The sequence below is a fragment of the Lepidochelys kempii genome, chromosome 5, assembly GCF_965140285.1.
Source record: "Lepidochelys kempii isolate rLepKem1 chromosome 5, rLepKem1.hap1, whole genome shotgun sequence".
NCBI classification, from domain to species: Eukaryota; Metazoa; Chordata; order Testudines; family Cheloniidae; genus Lepidochelys; species Lepidochelys kempii.
Window position 1 is genome coordinate 132,816,191 of NC_136384.1, and position 20,431 is coordinate 132,836,621.

General features: G+C 46.8%; 1 protein-coding gene across 9 annotated transcripts in view; it reads right to left on the bottom strand.

The window, feature by feature from the left end:
* The window catches only part of ABCA1 (ATP binding cassette subfamily A member 1), a 138,883-nt gene that overhangs the window by 68,923 nt on the left and 49,529 nt on the right, over window positions 1-20,431 (bottom strand). For 6 of the 9 annotated variants that reach the window (XM_073345950.2, XM_073345953.2, XM_073345946.2 and 3 more), the window contains 2 exons: window positions 5,647-5,670; window positions 4,369-4,490 (listed from right to left, as the gene is read on the bottom strand). In XM_073345950.2, the coding sequence (XP_073202051.1) occupies window positions 4,369-4,490; window positions 5,647-5,670 (146 nt within the window). The remainder of the gene's footprint in view (window positions 1-4,368; window positions 4,491-5,646; window positions 5,671-20,431) is intronic. The other 3 variants (XM_073345952.2, XM_073345951.2, XM_073345954.2) reach the window with 1 other exon arrangement.

A 20,431-nucleotide genomic window follows, 5' to 3' on the forward strand; every position in this document is an offset into this window, starting at 1 on the left:
ATTTTTCAAGGCAAAAGCACATCAACCATCCAGTGGAGAGATGCCTATCTAAGGAAGGATGCAAATGGACTCAGAGTGATAGAACCTTAACTTCTGCCTACAGCTGCACTCCAGAAACAGGATAAAGCCAATCTTTGTTCTTTGCTGAGTAAATGGGATGTGTTTTGTGATCTGTGATGGTGGCACTTTACAAAATCAGCATCACCAGCACCACAGCAATATCAGAGAAGGACGGTCTGGTGGTAAAAGGCAGTGGACCCCACGGGATTCAGGAGATCTGGGTTTAGTTTCCAATTCTGTCACAGATTTTCTGTGTAACTTGGGGCACAACACTTATCACAACAATTGTATTAAACAAAAATTACAAGCAGACAGGACCAAAAAAACTCCCAGCTGCATAAAGTCACAACTTCATGAAAATTACAATCGGTCTGAAATTGTGGTGACTTCAAGTAAAAGCATACTTATATTATGAATAAATTATAAATGACAGGCTAATTCCCCCAAGGACTCTTAAAATGTCAAGATCATTTTTGTAGAAGTTGAATCATTGAATATCAGAGTTGGAAGGGACCTCAGGAGATCATCTAGTCTAACCCCTTGCTCAAAGCAGGACCAATCCCCAATTTTTGCCCCAGATCCCTAAATGGCCCCCTCAAGGATTGAACTCACAACCCTGGGTTTAGTAGCCCAATGCTCAAACCACTGAGCTATCCCTCCCAAGTTTGGATGGGCTCTGAAAAACAAAATGATGGTGGCACTTTACAAAATCAGCATCACCAGCACCACAGCAATATCAGAGAAGGACGGTCTGGTGGTAAAAGGCAGTGGACCCCACGGGATTCAGGAGATCTGGGTTTAGTTTCCAATTCTGGCACAGATTTTCTGTGTAACTTGGGGCACAACACTTATCACAACAATTGTATTAAACAAAAATTACAAGCAGACAGGACCAAAAAAACTCCCAGCTGCATAAAGTCACAACTTCATGAAAATTACAATCGGTCTGAAATTGTGGTGACTTCAAGTAAAAGCATACTTATATTATGAATAAATTATAAATGACAGGCTAATTCCCCCAAGGACTCTTAAAATGTCAAGATCATTTTTGTAGAAGTTGAATAATTGAATATCAGAGTTGGAAGGGGGAGGTTTAGATTGGATATTAGGAAAAACTTTTTCACTAAGAGGGTGGTGAAACACTGGAATGCGTTACCTAGGGAGGTGGTAGAATCTCCTTCCTTAGAGGTTTTTAAGGTCAGGCTTGACAAAGCCCTGGCTGGGATGATTTAACTGGGAATTGGTCCTGCTTTGAGCAGGGGGTTGGACTAGATGACCTTCTGGGGTCCCTTCCAACCCTGATATTCTATGATTCTATGATTCTAAGGGACCTCAGGAGATCATCTAGTCTAACCCCTTGCTCAAAGCAGGACCAATCCCCAATTTTTGCCCCAGATCCCTAAATGGCCCCCTCAAGGATTGAACTCACAACCCTGGGTTTAGTAGCCCAATGCTCAAACCACTGAGCTATCCCTCCCAAGTTTGGATGGGCTCTGAAAAACAAAACACGGGTCACTTTATTTCAGGCTCATGGATCATGGTGTCCATTCTTTCCCGTCCACGAAGCACTGTGTATGTAAAATTGGGAGATTTGTTCCATATATTTATACAGTCAATCACAAGTGGCTTAGGTGGCTTAAGTGCAATTGTTCAGTCCTATTATTAGTTATACTGTGGTAGCACCTAGGGGCCCCAGTCATGGACCAAGACCCATTGTACTAGGTGTGGTACAAATGCAGAACACAGAGACAGTCCCTGCCCCACAAACCTACAGTCTAAGTGGTTTTACAGCTTTCTATGTTTTCGGGGCTCAAATCTCCAGCTTCTGGCTGAGGAGGTCTGGGTGGATCTCTCTTCGGCACTAATCAACAATCCTTTGAAAATCCCAGCCTAACTGGCCTGAGGAGTGCTATAGAGTGACCTGAGTTGTGTCTCCCTTGCACAAGAGCTGACTAAACTGCTATTCAAGGCAGAGACCTTATATCTCATCTCATGTATGTGTACAGTACCTATAGAGTACACAATCCTGACTGGAGCTTTAACTATATACCAATAATGTCTCCTTGGCACGGCCAGTTCCTACTTCTCTGAGGAGAATGAAAGAGAAAGCCGCACCTGGAAATAATCCCAGATCTCACAAAGGGGGATACAGAGCCCTAACTTCAATACAGAGCTGGGGAGAGGACTGTATACCTGCAGTGGGCACTAAATTCTCTCTGCAGAGATCCTCCTCTCTCCTTCTCCATTCCTATCCCGCAAAACCAAACAAACCTTCCCCTCACAATCAATATTCAATCCAGCGGTAAAGTCAGGCCTCTCACATGACTCTCGAGCGAAATCACTCAGGAACATTTTATGCTTTTTCTGAGTCAAAAGTCAAATCATGAAGTTTTCCAGGAAGAAAGAAGTCTGCTTTGATTCATTATTTATATTATGGTAGTGCCTGAAGCCCCCTACCAGGCTCCAGGGTCCCACTGTGCGACTGTACAACTTGTTGATTTTGGTTTATGGCTACTACTGTACTTCAATAAAAAATATTATGGAGCTGGAAAACATTCTAACAATACTGACAGAGTCCACACAAAACGTGTTTTTCTATTGACAAGATCAAGGTGTAAGTTCAAGTCATTCAACAGAAACCCTAGCTCGCAGTTTTCCCCTCTAGAGTCACCAGAGTAGCTCTAATATGTTGGTCTGCTAAAAGTATTACTTTCCCTCTCACTTATACTGCCTTCCTAATGGCTACTGTGGCTACCAAATCAAGTTCAAGTTTGTCAAAAGACTGGATGCCAGTTAGTTTTATTTCATCTATCTTTTACTTCCTTTATCTTTAAATTATTAATCTATTTAAAAGCTGTCTCTACATTCCCAATACTCAGCACTACACACGTTGTTGTTAAAGTTCTCTGATTATCCTATGTTTACATCTAATATTTGCTTCTCTTTGATTCTATATTGAGCTTCAGAAAAATTAGGGTGGCAGACAGATTTCTTAAAATAGATACAAAGAATTTTTTTTAGAGTAACATATTATTAACTTATAGGGTTAACTATCAAAGGCAGAATGCTTTGTCAAATTCTAGAAAACATCAAACATTTATATGAATGAGACCAGCATCTGAAATTAAGAAGGATCAAAGTTTAAAAGGGTTAAGTCACCATCCTTCAGGACATAAACTGATCAAGAACAGGGGTGAGAAGAAGGAAGAATTTTCCCTCAATGCTAGGCAGCTGTGTGGGCACTTGCATTACTGTGAGCATACGTTTTCCTCTGAAATCTGAAGCAACCAGCCCTGGCCAATGTCAGAAAGAGGAACATGATCTAGGTAGGCCATTGATCTTTTGAAGCATGGTAAACCCAATGTTCTGAGCTTGACAAAGAAAACATCCTGTTATGTCAAGGACTCCAGTATTTGCACCTTCCTGTATTATGTGCAGCAGCTTTCACAGGTCTCAGCCAAAATCAGGTCACCATTGTACCAGGCACTCTTACGAATTTGGGTCCAATTTGGTGAATAGTTTCAGCCAAAAAAATTGATTTTTTTCCCACAAAAATCAAAATGCTTCATTTTGACCATTTCAAAACAACATGCTTTGACTTTTCTTTTCAAAACAGCATTCTGTTCAGAAATTTGGCTAATTTTTTAAACCAAAACAAAGGGTAAAAAGCACCCAAAAATTACCCAAAATGAAATGTCAAAAAAAAAAAAATCACTTGGGGTCAAACTGAATCAATTTTTCTTCAGATCCTTTGAAAAAAAGTCAATTATTCACCTAGTTCCATGATGTTCTGTACAAGCACACTGCCCCTGTCACAAAGAGTTGACAATCCAAACAAAAGACAGACACAGGGTGGGAGAAAGGAACCCTCCTCTTCCCCATCAGACAGATGGGGAACTGAGGCAGGGAGAAATTAAGTGATTTGCCGAAGGTCACTCTGGCAGTCTGCAGCAGAGCTCCAGAGTCCCATTCCTGTGACTTACCCACGAGAGCATCTTTTCATTGTCATTGAAAAAGAAAAGTAAAATAGTCCAAACAATACTATTTGGATGTGTCTTTTCATTGGAAAGCAGGCCTTGAAAAATTCTCTTTGGCTTTTCAAGTGTTCTGTGCCTTTTAGGCATTTCCAGACTCTCTACATGGATTTTCAAGTCCTTTTACAGCCTTGCTGCAAACCAACCAAGATGAGATTGTAAGCTCTTTGGGGCAGGGGCCATCTTTTTGTATTGGTACGGCAACTAGCACAATGGGGCAAGGCTCCTAGATTCTACCACAATAAGAATAATAATGCTTGAAAGAGTTCCTCACCTGCTGGAAGTTGACCTCTGCATTCAGTATCTCATCCACAGCAAACAATGGCATGGAAACATTATGATGGAGAAAGTCTGAGAAGGTCTCATTGTCAACCAGGAAATCCTGAAGTTTCAAACCTGTTAGGTGAGAAGCAAGCGTCACTTGGTTTTATTTAGCGCAAACCCAAAAAGGAGAAAGAATGTGAAATCTTCAAACTAAAATAGCAAAACCTGGCTGAGGGGAAGGGGAAGGGACAACGACACAATGGAGGACACAAAAGGAAACCAGTAGCTGCTGCCGATGTGCTCTGAAATACAGCAGCTTGCAGAGATACGTCGGACCTGCCGTGTTTTTACACCAAAAATAGAATCTTTGAAAATAACCTCCCTCCAGCACCTTCGCTAACACCTGCTTTGTTGCATTTAATCTGCCGCCAGGCACATGAGATGCAAGGGGAGCTCAATGGTTCAGAATAAACTGCTCTTCAGTTTTGGGGAAATTCACTCCAGCGCAGAAGGCTAGGCACAAGAGATTCACGACTCCACTTAAACTCTATTTTGTAGGCTTAAGCAGGACTGAACTGGTGTACAGGGCAATAAGAAACTTACTAAATCTTATATAAAAATGTTTGATCATTAATAATACAAATACTACTAATAATCATCAACATCATAACCTACCACAAGACATTTCCAGGCCAAGCACAGGCAGACACAAGTGTGCCTGGAGCCAGAGGTTACTTTATACAGATAACACAGGTAGATCTAGGAAGTAGTGTTGCCATCTCTCACATTTTTGGGGGATACGTCTTATGATATTTGGTGTTTTTCTAAAAGCCCCAGCTCCTGGAATCATGTGATTAAATGAGAATCTCAGGTTTTTTTTTTTAGCAGAATCTTCATGGTTGAGGCAAAATGCTGGAAAATGTGACTCAAATGTGTCCTGAAGTCTTAGAAACCAGAGAGTGAAGAACAGAACCGCATCACTGATTCTTTTAAACTAACCACATGATTTTGGGGGCCTTACTCCAGGGCTTTTGAATGCTTGAGGTTGGCAATACAAAGGAACGCAGTTGAGGTGAAAGGTGCAAACGCTAAGCAGTGGAGAGTTGAGGGAAGAAAGAGATCTTGGGAGTCATTGTGGATAGTTCTCTGAAAACATCCACCCATTGTGCAGCGGCCGTCAAAAAAGTGAACAGAATGTTGGGAATCATTAGGAAAGGGACTGATAATAAGACAGAAAATATATTGCCTCTATATAAATCCATGGTACACTCACATTTTGGATACTTACTGTGTGCAGACCTGGTCGTCCCATCTCAAAAAAGATATGTTGGTATAGAGAAAAGGTAGAGAAAAGGGCAACAAAAAGGATTAGGGGTATGGAACAGCTTCTATATGAGGAGAGATTAATAAAACTGGGACTTTTCAGCTTGGACAAGAGACAACTAAGGGGAGATATGATAGAGGCCTATAAAATCATGACTGGTGTGGAGAAAGTAAATAAGGAAGAGTTATTTACTCTTTCTCAGAACAGAAGAACTAGGGGTCACCAAATGAAATTAATAGGCAGCAGGTTTAAAACAAACAAAAGGAAGTATTTCTTCATACAATGTACAGTCCACCTGTGGAATTTGTTGCCACAGGATGTTGTGAAGGCCAAGACTTTAACACGGTTCAAAAGAGAACTAGATAAGTTCATGGAGGACAGGTCCATCCATGGCTATTAGCCATGATGGGCAGGGATGGTGTCCCCAGCCTCTGTTTGTCATAAACTGGGAATAACCAACAGGGGATGGATCACTTGATCATTAACTGTTCTCTTCATTCCCTCTGGGGCCCCTGGCACTGGCCATTGTCAGAGGACAGGATACTGGGCTAGATGGACCTTTGGTTTGACCTGGTAGGGCTGTCTTTATGTTCTTATGAAAAGAATTGACACGGCTGACTCAGAGAAGATTCATAGGCATAGGCTAAGCTGATTAGGTAGATAACCTGATACTTTTTCTACTTAAGGAAGAGCAGAGTCACAAAACAAATTGGTAATTGATGGCAAAGAGGGAAAAAAGACCCACGTGCCAAGCCCTAATGCAATGGACTCCTAATAGCGTGTATTCCCTCCTGGCTGTACTGCTCATCCTGGAGGGAACAGCAGCCACTGTGGCACTGGGCTCTCGTTCTTGTTTTAATCAGCTTGACTGCTTACAAGAAACACTCAGTGCCTTTCTGAGAAGGCATCGGAGTGAGCCTGCTGCAAATCTCCACAGCGCTGGGAGGGGATGGGGAGCAAGCCAGGGCGGCCACATGTCACAAGAACATGGAATCCCGCTCTCTGTATGCCTCTCAGTGTTTCTTTTGTGCTGCTCGGTCTCGACTTGGCAGGACACCAGTCTGGTATAAGAATTATGAGGAGAGAGCAGGGGAAGAAAAGCAGCCTTGCAGCAGGAGCGCGCTGGGGTTACTGTCGGTCATTGCTCTCTAGCCTACATCTCTGGTTACAAGTTCCCTGTAGCCTTTTTGTTCTACATGAAAAATAATCGCCACCATCAACTGGGCTGAGGAAAGCTGGAGGTAATGCTGACAGGAGGTTACTTCAGGGTGAAAACTCCATTCCCCCCTCCCAGGCAGGATGATTTAATAACCTGCCCATTGATCATACTGTGAAAAAAAACCTAACAGGCTCGTGCAAACAAACAGACTGAGTTTTCTTTTCAGCCAGCACTGGCACTAAGAAAAGCGGGCCAGATCCTCAACTGGTGCAAATCAGCACAAGCCATTTACACTGATTCACACCAGCTGAGGGCTTTGCCCCCCAGAATCACTCAGATTCAAATAATCTCCTTCCTCCTGATTTCTGGCTACTTCCTAACTGCACTGCATTTGCTAAAGAATTGCTCTGTATATTTGGGTTTTGGTGAGATCATCAACAGCACTGAAATTCAAATGGACAAAGAGATTAGCTGGACAAAGAAACAGTGGCATTTAAAGATCAGACATTTGCAAGCTTTTTGATTTAGCCCAATTCTAAATGGAGTCTATTTTTCTAGTTGCTCTTGAAAGGCCACACATCTCATGGAAACCTTTTAATAAAATTTTATTGAACAATAATTCTCCTGCTCTTCCTGTATTTCCTCCTCCTCTGAGCTTTGCTGCTGCTCGGAAACAGGATCTTTGTTACTTAGGAACATTCTCTTTAGTTTGTCTAACTCCAAGTGTTTGGACAACTGCAGCAAAGCAACTTGCATCTTATTACAGGATGTAAAGAAGCTATTTTTGGATGCCCACTGCCCTGTTTGTAAAAATGATGTGGACTGCCAAGGAACGTCGTCTTCTTACTTGTCTATAAATTAACTAACACAGAGTCCCTCAGGTGTTTTCTTTCCTCATTATCAGCCAGCATTTTCAGAAGTGCACAGCATTACATCTGGCTGAAATTCCCAGGCATGTTTCTACATTTGTTTTCATCCCAATTCGTGAAAAAAAGTCAAAGTTTTTCACCAAATGGAAAATTTGAAAAAATTTTGATTCAGAAATGCCAAAACATTTTGTTTCAGGTTGGCGCAACATTAATCTTTGTCCCACAAGCAACTGTGCTGACATGCCTGAGGTCCCACAGAAAGCCTGTGGCAAAGCAATGACTTATCTTGACCTCAAGTCCAGTGCCTGAACCAAAAGGCCAACCTCTTTCTTGGTGAGCTCACCCCGTCTCTCGTCCTTTTTCCATCAGGACAGACTGAGCCACCCCAGAGTCTCCACTCTTCAAATCACAGAGGCCCACACACTGACTTGCCCCTGAAGCCAGTCACAGGTGGGGAGGGGAGCAGAGCAGTGCAATCAATCTGACCTTCAGCACTGCACAGTCTAAGTGTATGTCTACACTACAGACCTTACAGCAGCATAGCTATACCGATGCAGCTGTGCCCCCCGTAAGATCTCCCGTGTAGCTGCTCTATGCCAAAGGGACAGAACTCTCCCGTCGACACAATTAAACAATCCTCAATGAGCAGCGGTAGCCGACACAGCGCTGTCCACACCGGCGCTTCTGTGGGGTTAACTTATGTTGCTCGGGGGGGGGGGTGTTTTTCACACATCTGAGCAATATAAATTATACTGACAAAAATGCTAGCGTAGACATAGCCTTAGAAGGCGAGGCTTTTTTAAAGGCACCCCTTTCAAAACACGCATCATTCTGTCCAAGGCTATTTACCCACCAGAGCATAACACAACCAATGCGAACAATGCAAGACTGTTAGCTCAAAACTGCCACAATGCCCGCAAACAACACAGTCATAGTTCCTGAATGCGCTAACAACATGCTAAGTAATGGAACATACATGCTGGAATTACAGCGTAATCACCAAAATGCATCCCTGCCATTAAAGAAATTCTTCACACCCTGTTGGGATGATCTATGTTCTACTGAGATGGAACAGCCCACCCCCTTCGTCCTGCCCTTAGCAGCCAACAGAACCAGAGGAGTTCAGTACCATAGTACTGCTTGTGCTTCTGACAAACTAGGCAGCAGATCAGGCCCTTCTGGCTGAAATGTATAAAATAAATAAATAAAATGAGAGATGAGCCCTAATCATGAATCTGGATCTGGGTTTGGATGTAGGCTCAGCTGGTGTCAATTAATTTAACGCCACTGAAGTCAACAGAGCTTTGCTGATTTACACCAGCTGAGGATCCAGCCTAACATCTGAAAGGAGCTCCTCTCCCTACTGTACAGCCAGCTTTGCTTTTTAATTCCCAGTCTAACCCACACTAAGGCCTAGATCTTCCAAGGACCTGTGTTGAGCTCAGGACTTGAGGCTAGCTCCCTGCTGCTCTTTGTTAATTAAAAGGTTTGAAGAAAACAAGGCAGCCAGTCAGTCCATGTGCCATGACTGCATCTTCAGCAACTGCAGAGACTCTTCTAGTGGGACATTCAAGACAGAAAACAATTATGTTATTTTCTGCGCTTCCTTTGCTATTACTGAATTGATCGGCTTCTGGCTGAACTTCCATTTCTCCCACCTCAGCCATTCCTTCCCCTTGATCCTGAAGTGCAGTCATAACCCTTCATTTATTATCTCAGAGGCTGCTAATATAAACGTGATTGTGTTGCCATAAAAACAGCATTATTGCAAGACCACGTGGCAAGACCAGACGGGTTACGGAAGCCTTTACTTTGCTCCTTAGCCTCGACAGATTCTTGTAAGTGCCTGCAGGCGAGCGGATTCCTTTCCTGGCACAAAGCAATCACACACCTGCCTCTCTCAATTAATGAAAGCGGCAATGCAAGATTGATAAATCCATGGGAACGATCAGTGGACGTTTCTTTCCTTGTGATGTGATTGAGAAGGGGCTGCAAGGCACCAAGATGCCCACTAGGTAGGGTTCAGACTTATGGGCCTGATTCCCAGCTCTGGGTGAGCTGGACTCAATACAGAAACTGGTGTGAGGAGAAGGACACCTTTGCACCTCTTGGTATACTGGGGCTAAGCCCATTTATAAGTCAGAGCAGCAGCAGGACTGGTCTCACATATCCCGGGCTGTCAAAGACCTTAAGGAGCTGTTCCAACTGCCGGGAACAACCGAAGTGCCCTTGCATCCTTCTGGATCTCTGCCCTCCTCAACAACTTCTCTCCCGCCACAGGTGCTCCTTGCACTGCACCAATACAGACAACATCAGAGGTCTGGTCCACCTGTTTGGGACGTGGCACAGGACTGGGATCCAGGAGGCACTGTGTTCTCAGCCTGGATCTTCAATTCATTTACTGAGCAAGTCTCTTAGCCTCAATTTACCTGCATATAAAATGGAGATAACAGTCTCTTTGGTGAAACTTCTCCATCATATAGCTGAGTGCCTACTCCTTCCATCAGCCCCCACAAAAATAAAAGAGGGGGAAAAGACCTGAAACAAACAACCCAATCAAAAAAAAATAACCCTACCGCAATCAGAATTCTTATATCTAGAAAAGTCAGAAGAGTCTCCATGAAGTCTAATCGGGACTTCACTAATGCTAATCTATTTTCTGAGGAAGGCATTTAGATATGATGGTGTTGGACAGCAATATAAAACCCTAAGACAGGCTAGTAAATTACCAATGTCAGATATGGAAATAGAACTCAGGACCTGCAAGCTTTCAGCGCCTCTTGCTTATCCAGAGGAAACAGCAATCACAGTAATGTTGGAGACTATATTAGCAAAGGACCTACTGATCCAGTGACCCAGCTCTGTTATGCTACAAACAAACCCTTTTGATTCCCAGTGCTGGGCAATTTTTGTTTGCCCTTGTTATACTCCCTTGATTAAACTTTTGGCAACACATCCATGGAGTGTGCTGGAGCGACACACAAGCCTCCTTTAAGGGCTCATTTGGCTTTTAATTTTTTCCTCCCTCCACATGGTGTCCTTCCCTTGTACAGTTGGTTTAGTCCTCACAGCTAAATCTCTTCCTAGCTGATGCTGACAGGAGCTAAAACAGCCATAGGAACTAGTTACACAACATTACCTTGATTTTCTGACAGGAAATTGAGCAGCTAAGCAGGCCTGTGGTGCAAGATCTGCTAGCATCAATGCACCAGCCTAATTTGCCAACAGTTGTGGCTCTGTCCCTTTCCCATGTAAACGTGTTGTCCTTTTGCTGTGGGAGGTGGTAGGCCTATCTGCTCTCAAGCCATAAAGTGTTCTCAGCCTGTTGTCACTGGAGACAACCAGTTATGTTAAGGCCCATCCAGAACCTTCACACATCTTCCTTTCGGAAAACAGGCTACTGCAGGAGGTTGTGGGATCCCCATCACTGGAGGTTTTTAAAGAACAGGTTGGACAAACCCCTGTCAGGGATGGTCTTGGTTTACTTGGCCCTGCCTCAGCCCAGGAGGCTAGTCTTGATGACTTCTAGAGGTCTCTTCCAGGCCTACATTTCTATGAGTCTGGGTTCAAGAAGGATTCAGGCAGTTCCCTTTCTCCTGTCTGTTTCATTTACTTGTCTGACTGCTAGATTTCTTCTGAGTGAGGGGGGAAAGGTTATATGCAGACTCCTCACCCCCTCTCCACAGGAACTCTGGAGAATGGCTCACTCTTCCTCCTCCTCTTCTGGAGGTCATGCTGGGAAGGTTTCAGTCAGACGGCATGTGAGCCAGGCAATATCCCAGAGCACCTCACAGGGCTAACAGAGCCACAGCAGAAAGCCCAGAGATGAAGCTATAGGCTCCTACTCTTACCTCCCAATGGCCATTGTCCCAACGACACCTATATGCAACTCACATTTGGTATTACCTCACGTATACTGCTGCAAATTGCTGACACTCGGCAGTAAAGACCCCCGAAGAGGACAGGCAACAGAGAGAGTCATTCCTACTAAAAGAAGCGACCCTGCTGCATTTTACGCTTCCGGTGTAAATCACGTTTTTGTGTCCCTCACTCTTAGCTCTCGGTCACACACTGTCCCCCACACTTGGACCTTGGCGTGTTGAGTGTTTGATAATGCTCCCTGCCCCCCGCTGCCACAAGAGGCACGGAAAGGGCTGCCCCTCGCAAAGAGAACACGGGGGAGGGGAGGTCAGCAACCATGGGAGCCTGGAGCACTGTGGGAAATGAGCAACTCAGACGGGTCAGAGGGAAGAGGTGGGTAACATTTTGCAGTTTGCCTCTCACTAGTGTTCAGTCAGACATCCCGTCAATCCACGCAGGAGAAAGAGGAGAGGTGAAAAACCATAAACTCTGGAGCCGACAAGGCATGTTCCATCTCCAGCACAGAGGGACACACTTTAAACTTGGTCAGATGGTGTGGGTGAACAGCTGCAGCAAAAGTGTTTAGAATAGGAGCAGCAGGAGAGACCCTAATAAAAAGAATGGGCTCTCAGAAGGGGGGAGCCATGGGAGGACGTATCTTTCTGCCGGCTGAGTTCACTTTCCAGGAATTCCCAAAAAACTTATTTCTGCCAGGGCTAATGGGAGACTTTGGTGTCACACGTCACATCTGTTGTTGTTTATGCGAAGCAAAGGTAAGTATCAAAAACGCGGCTCCACATGATTGAAGAGGTGTCCCTAGGTGAACATGCAGCTTCTGCGTGCTGCACCTGAGTCAACTGCACATGCTGGAGGAAGTTAAAAGAGCTCGTCTCTCTTCCTGTCCCATTCAGCTGTCTTGCACAGGGGTAAAAACGCTGCTTTAAATGCTGCAACACATGCATGTGAGAAGAGCAATTCTGACAGCGAGCACAAGCTCCTCACGAACGATTGCACACCACAGGCCAGATCCTCACATAGTATGAACTGGCATTGCTCTGTTGTCTTCAATGGAGCAACGCCAGTTTACACCAGTGGAGAATCTGCCATACAGCCACCAGACCAACCCAAATCAACAAATTATTTTTTTCTGCTGGTAGTACCTTGAGTCCCCAGTTGTTATCAAGGCCCTGTTGTGCTAGGCACTGTATATACAGATAGCCACAGACAGTCCCTGCTCCAGACAGCTTACAAAGGGCAGGAGGGGAAACAGAGGCACAGAGAGGTAAAGTGACTTGTCCAAGGTCACTCAGCAGGTCAATAGCAGAGCTGGGATTACAAGCCAGGTCTGCAGACTGTCAGTCCTGCATCCTACCCATCAGAGAACATTCTCCTTATTTAGATACTGCACAAAAGCAGGGAAAGAGACAAATGCTCTATTATCTCTTCTTCGACCCTGGACCAGATTCTGTGATTAGTACAAACAAGAGTAAAACAAAGTTTGCCAAATGCAGGCTAAAACAAAGAGAAAAACATATTTTCAAGCTTCTTACTGAGTATAAAACATGATACGATTTTTTTAAAAAAAAAACAGGCTAATGAGGTACTGGGAAATAACAGAGAGAGAGAGAGAGAGAGTGTATGGGCAGCAAATTTAAACTAAAACGAAAATTCCCCATAACATTTTTTGTTTTGGTTGAAAATCCATTGCTTGTCTCCGCCGACTACCCGTCCCCCCAAAATCAACCACTTTTAACACTTATGCTTTCGGCTTTTAAGCCAACCTCTGATTATTGGGAGTCAGAAGGGAAATTTCTCCAGGACAAGTTACTGCATAAACTGCCTACTGCAACGGTTCTTGCAACTTCTTCTGAAGTAGCTGATACCAGTCATCATTGGAGACAGCATACTGGACCAGAAAAACTATTGGTCTGATCTGATGATACAGCAATTTCTATGCTCCTGACACTTTCCTGGGAGTCCTGATGAAAACCAGGGCAAACATGCACTAACTGCATGAAAAGATATCACCATCCAAATCAGGATTATCCCACTGAGGAGCACAACTTTGTAATCAGTGCAGAACATGCTGGAGTTCAGCACAAGTAGTACGCTGTTTTGAACGTACTGGACAGGGTGGGTATGTCCACACAGCAAAGAAAACCCCATGGCTGACCCGTGCCAGCCAGCTTGGGCTTGTGGGCTATGCACGGGTTTTTCTTTGCTGTGTAGACATACCCTGTATCTTCATGCCACTGTCCCCTGCTGCCTGGAATGTCTAATCATTCCAGGGCTTGTTATGTCATCTTCAGGTGCAGCGGTTCTCACCCCGCAGCCCAATCAGCCCACAGCTGCGGACCGTGTGACAGCCTCAGGGCACTACATGTAATGTCTATATTGTGTGGATGCGGCCCAGATACCGCATAGAGAGCTGCATATGTGGCCCACAACGGTAAATAGGTTTAGAACCACTGTTCTAGTGCTCAGTCTAAAGAGAGGATTAAAACCTTGATATTACAGACAGCTAGCAGCGATTCTCTTTCAGCTGAAGCAGTCCAGACCTGCGCACTTGGACATGGACATGCTAGGTTGGGTCCTCAGCGCCACTTGAGTGCAGTGCAGCTGAGGAACGCAGCGTGTGGACTGGCAGACGAGTTGGATACATTAGTCACGGGTAAGGCTCCATGTTTGTCACGGCGGTCCCGGTTTCCGTGACTTTCGGTGACCTCTGACTTCTGCAGCAGCCGCCTGAGCAGCTCTGGCAGCTCCTGGGCCAGTCACACCGGCTGTTGTTGGGGCAGTCTTGGGCCACCCCCCCCCCCACCCAGCAGCAGTAGTTTGGGGGGGGGCCCCTCCGGGCTGGGGGGGGGGTGCTTACCTGTGGGGAGCTCCCGAGAAGGGTGACAGCAACTCCCCTCCCTCAGCTCCTAGCTCCACGTGCTGCCTCCACCTGCAGGCACCGCCCCCGCGGCTCCCATTGGCCCTGGTTCCCAGCCAATGGGAGCTGCAGAACTGGGGCTTGGGGCGGAGCAGAGGCCGCACATGGGGCTAGGAGCTGGGCTAGGGTCTCCTCTTCCCAGGAGCTGGGTAGGGAGCCTCCCCCAGCCCCACCAACCCCCCCGCTCTCCCAGCAACCGCAGTGCCCCCCTGGGCCGCAACTCCCCCCTCCAGCACCTGTGGTGCCCCCCCAGCTGAGGTTCTAACCCGCCACATGCAGGCAATTTGCATGCATTCAGCTTACTTACAATATACTGCATGTCTATAGTACGCTTTCATCTCAAATTATTCCATAATGCGTTGGAAATGTGACTCAATATACAGGCTACAGTACATGCAGGATTCGCTTCACTAAAATGCAGCTATCTCTGTGGTGAAATACGACCACTGCTCAACATGCAGCAACAGAACAGACAACAGTTTAGACCAAGAAGTCAGGAAGAATGCTGTAGCTGGCTGAAACTGCAATGACATTGAGTAACAGGAGGCAGAACGTAAGAGGAAGTTACTCACCTTGTGCAGTAACGATGGTTCTTCGAGATGTGTGTCCCTATGGGTGCTCCACTTTAGGTGTCTGTGTGCCCCTGCACCTCTAATCGGAGATTTTTGGTAGCAGTGTCCCCTTGAGCCCGGCCATGTGCTCTCCCTCCCTCGTGGTCTGCCTCGAGGCTATTTAGCACTGCACGGGCAAATCCCCCTCACTTCCTCCTCTACCACAGAACCCTATAGAGAGCTCTGAAGTAGAGGGGAGGAGGGCGGGTTGTGGAGCACCCATAGGGACACACATCTCGAAGAACCATCGTTACTGCACCAGGTGAGTAACTTCCTCTTCTTCTTCGAGTCGTGTCCCTGTGGGTGCTCCACTTTAGGTGACTCCGGAGCAGTACCCACCACTGGAGGCTGGGACTTCGAAGCAGTCTTTTTCTACAGAGAGTACTGTGGAGTCGAAGATGGTGTCAGCGGCCATATCTTCAGTGATCGCATAATGTTCTGCGGAAGTATGGACAGAGGCCCCAATCATTGCTCTATAGATTGGGGAGATAGGGGTATCCCTATGGAATGTGATTGAGGTAGGAACTGATCTCATGGAGTGCGTATGGACGGAAGCAAGTTGCGCCTTGCTAAGTGATTAATGCAACTAGAGATCCATTTGGATAGTCTTTGAGGCGATATCACAGAGCTTTTGGATCTTTCTGTGGACGAAAAGAAGAGTTTAGGGGATTTCCTGAACTCCTTAGTCCTGTCCAAGTAGAATGCTAATGTCCTTCTAATACCTAGCATATGCACAATTGTCTCCCAGTTGTCACAATGTGGTTTTGGGAAAAAACAGGGAGGTGGATCTGTTGATTCATATGGAAAGTTCAGAAAAAGTAGGGAGAAACTTGGGATATGGCCTTAGAGGTTTTTTTTTTAAAGACAAATGCCGTGAGTGATGGGTGTGCCATCAGGGCCGCTATTTCTCCTATGTGCCTCGCTCAGGTGATGGCAATTAGAAAAGCTGTCGTCATGGACAGGTGTAAGAGAGAACAAGTTGCTCCGGACTCGGAGGGAGGTCTAGTCCAAGACCTGAGAACTAGATTAAAGTCCCAGGCTGGAGTGTGTGGTGTCACATGGGGGAAGAGAGTCCCAATGCCCTTAAAGAGTCTTCGCATTAGTGGTTGAGCGAACTCCAAGTGGGAAGCCATGTTCGCCATGAAATGAACCTTAAGGGAGCTGAGGGAGAGTTTAAAATGTAGTGCAAAATCAGAGGGAGGAAAGTTGAGGTTTGGTCTGTCCGTTTGGAACGGTACAAACGTGGAGTTGTTTCCATTTTGTAGATAGGTATGTGGAGTGGTCAACTTGTGGTTGTGTTGCAATGTGTGTTTCAGTTTGTCAGAGCATTCTGCTTCTAAGCCTTGGAACAAAGAAAGATCCAAGCCTGGAGGCGGAGGACCCATGGGTTGGGGTGAAGGGTCAGCCCATTGTTTTGAGAGAGCAGGTGAGGAATGGGCTGACGTCAGAGGAACAGGAGGGCATATTGCCATCTGTGTCAGGTAAGGGAGCCAGACTTGTCATAGTCAAGAGGGGCAATCACAATAACTCTCGCTTTGTTTCGTTGAATTTTCAACAGAATCTTAGATAGGGTAGGAAACTGGGAAAAGACATACAAGTGGGCCCTGTCTGCTGGAAAGATGAGGGCAACTGCCAGTGAATGTTTCCCCAAAGGGTGGCCATATCTTGAAGCACCTGTGAATTCAGTATACACTCACTGTGGTGAGAAAATTCCAACTGAGACTGTTGGTTATCCCGTTCTGTATCCCTTGTAGACAGACAGCTGAGATGAGCACATTGTGATGGGTGCATCAGTTCCAAAGTTTGAATGCTGTCTTGCAGAGGGAGGGAGATCTGGCAGCTCCTTGGCCATTTATACAAAACATACAGGTCACATTAAGTCCATCATAACCTTTGTGTGTTGTTTTTGATGAAAGGCAGAGTTTATGCACAGTCACTCCTGACAGCCCCTAGCCCCAAAAGAGTGATATGGAAGGTCATTTTTGTGGAAGGCCATTTGACCTGAACCTTGCTGTTGTGTAGGTGAGCTCCCCAGCATATTAGAGAGACATGTGTCCCAGGGTGGTGAATGTGGGTAGTGAGAGGAGCGCTCTCGCTTGTACTGCCTCAGGTTGGTGCTAATAAAGTCCAGTCACTGTACCGGGGTTAGTATGCCACTACAATGAAGTGAACCTTGGAGACTACCCTGTGTGGAGCAGTCTGTAACTATAATGATCCTGCCCCAAAGGTAAGCAGTAGGAAATCTCCTGTACGATGGTTGTATTGAGATATGGAAGTAGGCACCCTGTAAGTTCAGGGCTAGAAATAAATCTCTTTGCTCTAGAACTGGTCCTAACTGCTGTGAAGTAAGGTAAGGTGACTTCTGAGTGGTGTGACAGGTATATAGATGGCAGCTGATGCTGTACGGTATCATTGTTCAGACCCCCGACCAGGTCAACAAAGTGCTTATAAGAGGCAGTTTGAGAGGTCATGGACTGGGGTGCAGATTGTTCTCACTTCTGAGCCCTGGGCCTCTTACACTGTGGCTCATAACAGCACAGAGATGGTGAGTATTGAGAAGACTGTGATCTGTGGTGTGGTTGAGGGGTATATCTTCTCCTCTGTTCCACAGTGTAGATTCCTAAGGAGTGTAGTGTGGTCTGAGAATCCTTCAGGATGTGGAGAGAAAATCTGTCTTCTCTGCAAAGAGTTTGGCCCTTCAAATTGGAAGTCTGTAGCTCTTTGGGCAATCTAGAGAGGTGTAGCGAACAAAAAAAAAAAACCCACAACCCACCTCAGTACCACTGGAGACTGGGCGGGCAGCTGTAACAGCTACATCCATTGGGGTCTCTAGGACCAGTCTGGCTATTAACAGACCTTCTCTAAGAATGGTCTGAATCTGTTCTTTTTGTGTTTCCAGTAATGTTTCAGAAACATCCTGGGTTTCCCAAGATTAACAAAATTGTTTTGGCCATGACAGTTTGGTAATTTATGACTCTAAACAGTAATGTTGTTGATGAATACGCCATCTTGCAAAGCCTGATCATATGGAGTTGACTTGGCATTATGCTGCTTGCTTCATGCATTAACCACATCCACTATGATGGAGTTGGGTTGCGGATGCTGAAAACAAAGTCTGCCTCTTTGGGTAGAGATGTAGAGTTGTTTTTGTTTACACTCTGTTGCTGGTTGGTGCGATGGAGGCTGGCTCTGCCAGATGATTTTGGTAAGATCTAGAATCAGCTCATTAATTGGGATGACAGTTCTAGATGAGAAGGTAGTGTGCAGAATTTCCACCAACTTGTGATGTGTATCTGCCACCTCCTGTAAGGGAATACTGCAGCTCGTCTGCCACCCTCTTGGTAAGATCCAGAAAGTTCTTAAATCTTCACCTAGTGATGAGGGGTGGGCAGCACAGTCTCATCTGGGAGAGATGAGGAGAAGTGTGCTGAAGAGGTAGTTTCCTCTTCAGGTGTTGTTGGTTTTTTGTTTTTTGGTTTTTTTCCCCTTCTCCCTTCTTTCCTGTTCTGAAAAAGCTTTCTCCTGTCCTGGCTCAGGTGCTCTCCTGCACTGGCTCAGGTGCCAGGCTGTAGTAAACCATCTCCCTGAGAGACACCGGAGACGGTCGCACCATGTGTGGGTATATACCCAAAGAATTACAATATGGCCTTGGGAGGGAGAGGCAGGCAGGAAGGCAGGCACGGGCGGTTGGCACGATGGAATTGGGGATGACCCTTGTAGTGTGGTGGTGGGCCACCTTGAGGGGCCAGCGAATGATCTCCTCCTGGCCAGTGTCAGATTCGTCCGTGGGTAAGGGTGCCGCTGACTGGGGCATTGGCAGTATACAGCCCAATGCTAAGAGTGATTCTGGGTGCCAGGATGTGCTCGATACCGGGGTACCAAGTAATGGAGATTATGGTTCTTCCCCAATCATCAGGTCTCCAGGATACCAGAGCTCATGCGGTACCATGGCTTCATTTGGTACCACAGAGGAGGATCCGTGGTACATTGTCAGTACCAATAGTTGGGCAGAGCACTCCCTAAATGAGAGTTTCGCCCAGTACAAAAAGTTTGATGGTGCCACTTTTTTAGAGACGGTATAGTAATTGTCTCTCCCTGGGTACTGAGGCCACAGGTCTCCAGAGTATCAGAGTACCTGTGTTACCATAGGCTCATCCGGAACCCCAGAGGAGTGTCTGTAGTTGGTATCAATGGTTGGGAAGGTGCAGAACACTTCCTAGATGGGAGTTTTGTTGCATCTGGTACCAAAGGGTTTCTCTATGCTGCTCTTTTGGAGATGGTACGGTAACTGTCCCCTCTCCTTAGGGGATGGTACCCTTGGCTCAGAGCATGAGGGTGGAAGCCTCTGGTGTCTTGGTGCCGATGTGCCGCTCTTTTAGAGATGGTACGGTAAGGGTGCCCTCTGGATGCAGTAGTTGCCCAGAGTAGAGCTCAGAGCAGCAGGGAGCTCACAGAAGCCCCTTGTCCGCGGAGAGCAGAGCTCAGAGCAGGGCAGAGCTCACAGCAGGAAGCCCCTTTGCAGGTTTCAGCTTCCAGAGCTTCCTGCCGACCTGTGGCAGCTGAGCTCACAGCAGGAGGTTCCTCTGCCCTACCGAGATGGCCGTGGCCGCACTGGGGAGTCCCACTGGCTGGCCAGTTGCTCGAGGGTCGGTGCCCAAGATGGCCGCACTGGGGAACACCCCTCTGGCTGGCCAGTTGGTGGGGGTCGGTGCCGAGATGGCTGCACTGGGGAACACCCCTCTGGCTGGCCAGTTGCTGGGGGTTGGTGCCCGGGATGACCGCACTGGGAAACACCCCTCTGGCTGGCCAGTTGCTCGGGGGTCGGTGCCCGAGATGGCCACACTGGGGAACACCCCTCTGGCTGGCCAGTTGCTGGGGGTCGGTGCCCGAGATGGCTGCACTGGGGAACACCCCTCTGGCTGGCCAGTTTCTCGGGGGTCGGTGCCCGAGATGGCCGCACTGGGGAGTCCCACTGGCTGTCCAGTTGCTGGGGGTCGGTGCCGAGATGGCCGCACTGGGGAGTCCCACTGGCTGTCCAGTTGCTGGGGGTCGGTGCCGAGATGGCCGCACTGGGAAACACCCCTCTGGCTGGCCAGTTGCTCGAGGGTCGGTGCCCGAGGTGGCCGCACTGGGGAACACCCCTCGGGCTGGCCAGTTGCTGGGGGTCGGTGCCCGAGATGGCCGCACTGAGGAACACCCCTCTGGCTGGCCAGTTGCTCGAGGGTCGGTGCCCGAGGTGGCCACACTGGGGAACACCCCTTGGGCTGGCCAGTTGCTGGGGGTCGGTGCCCGAGGTGGCCACACTGGGGAACAC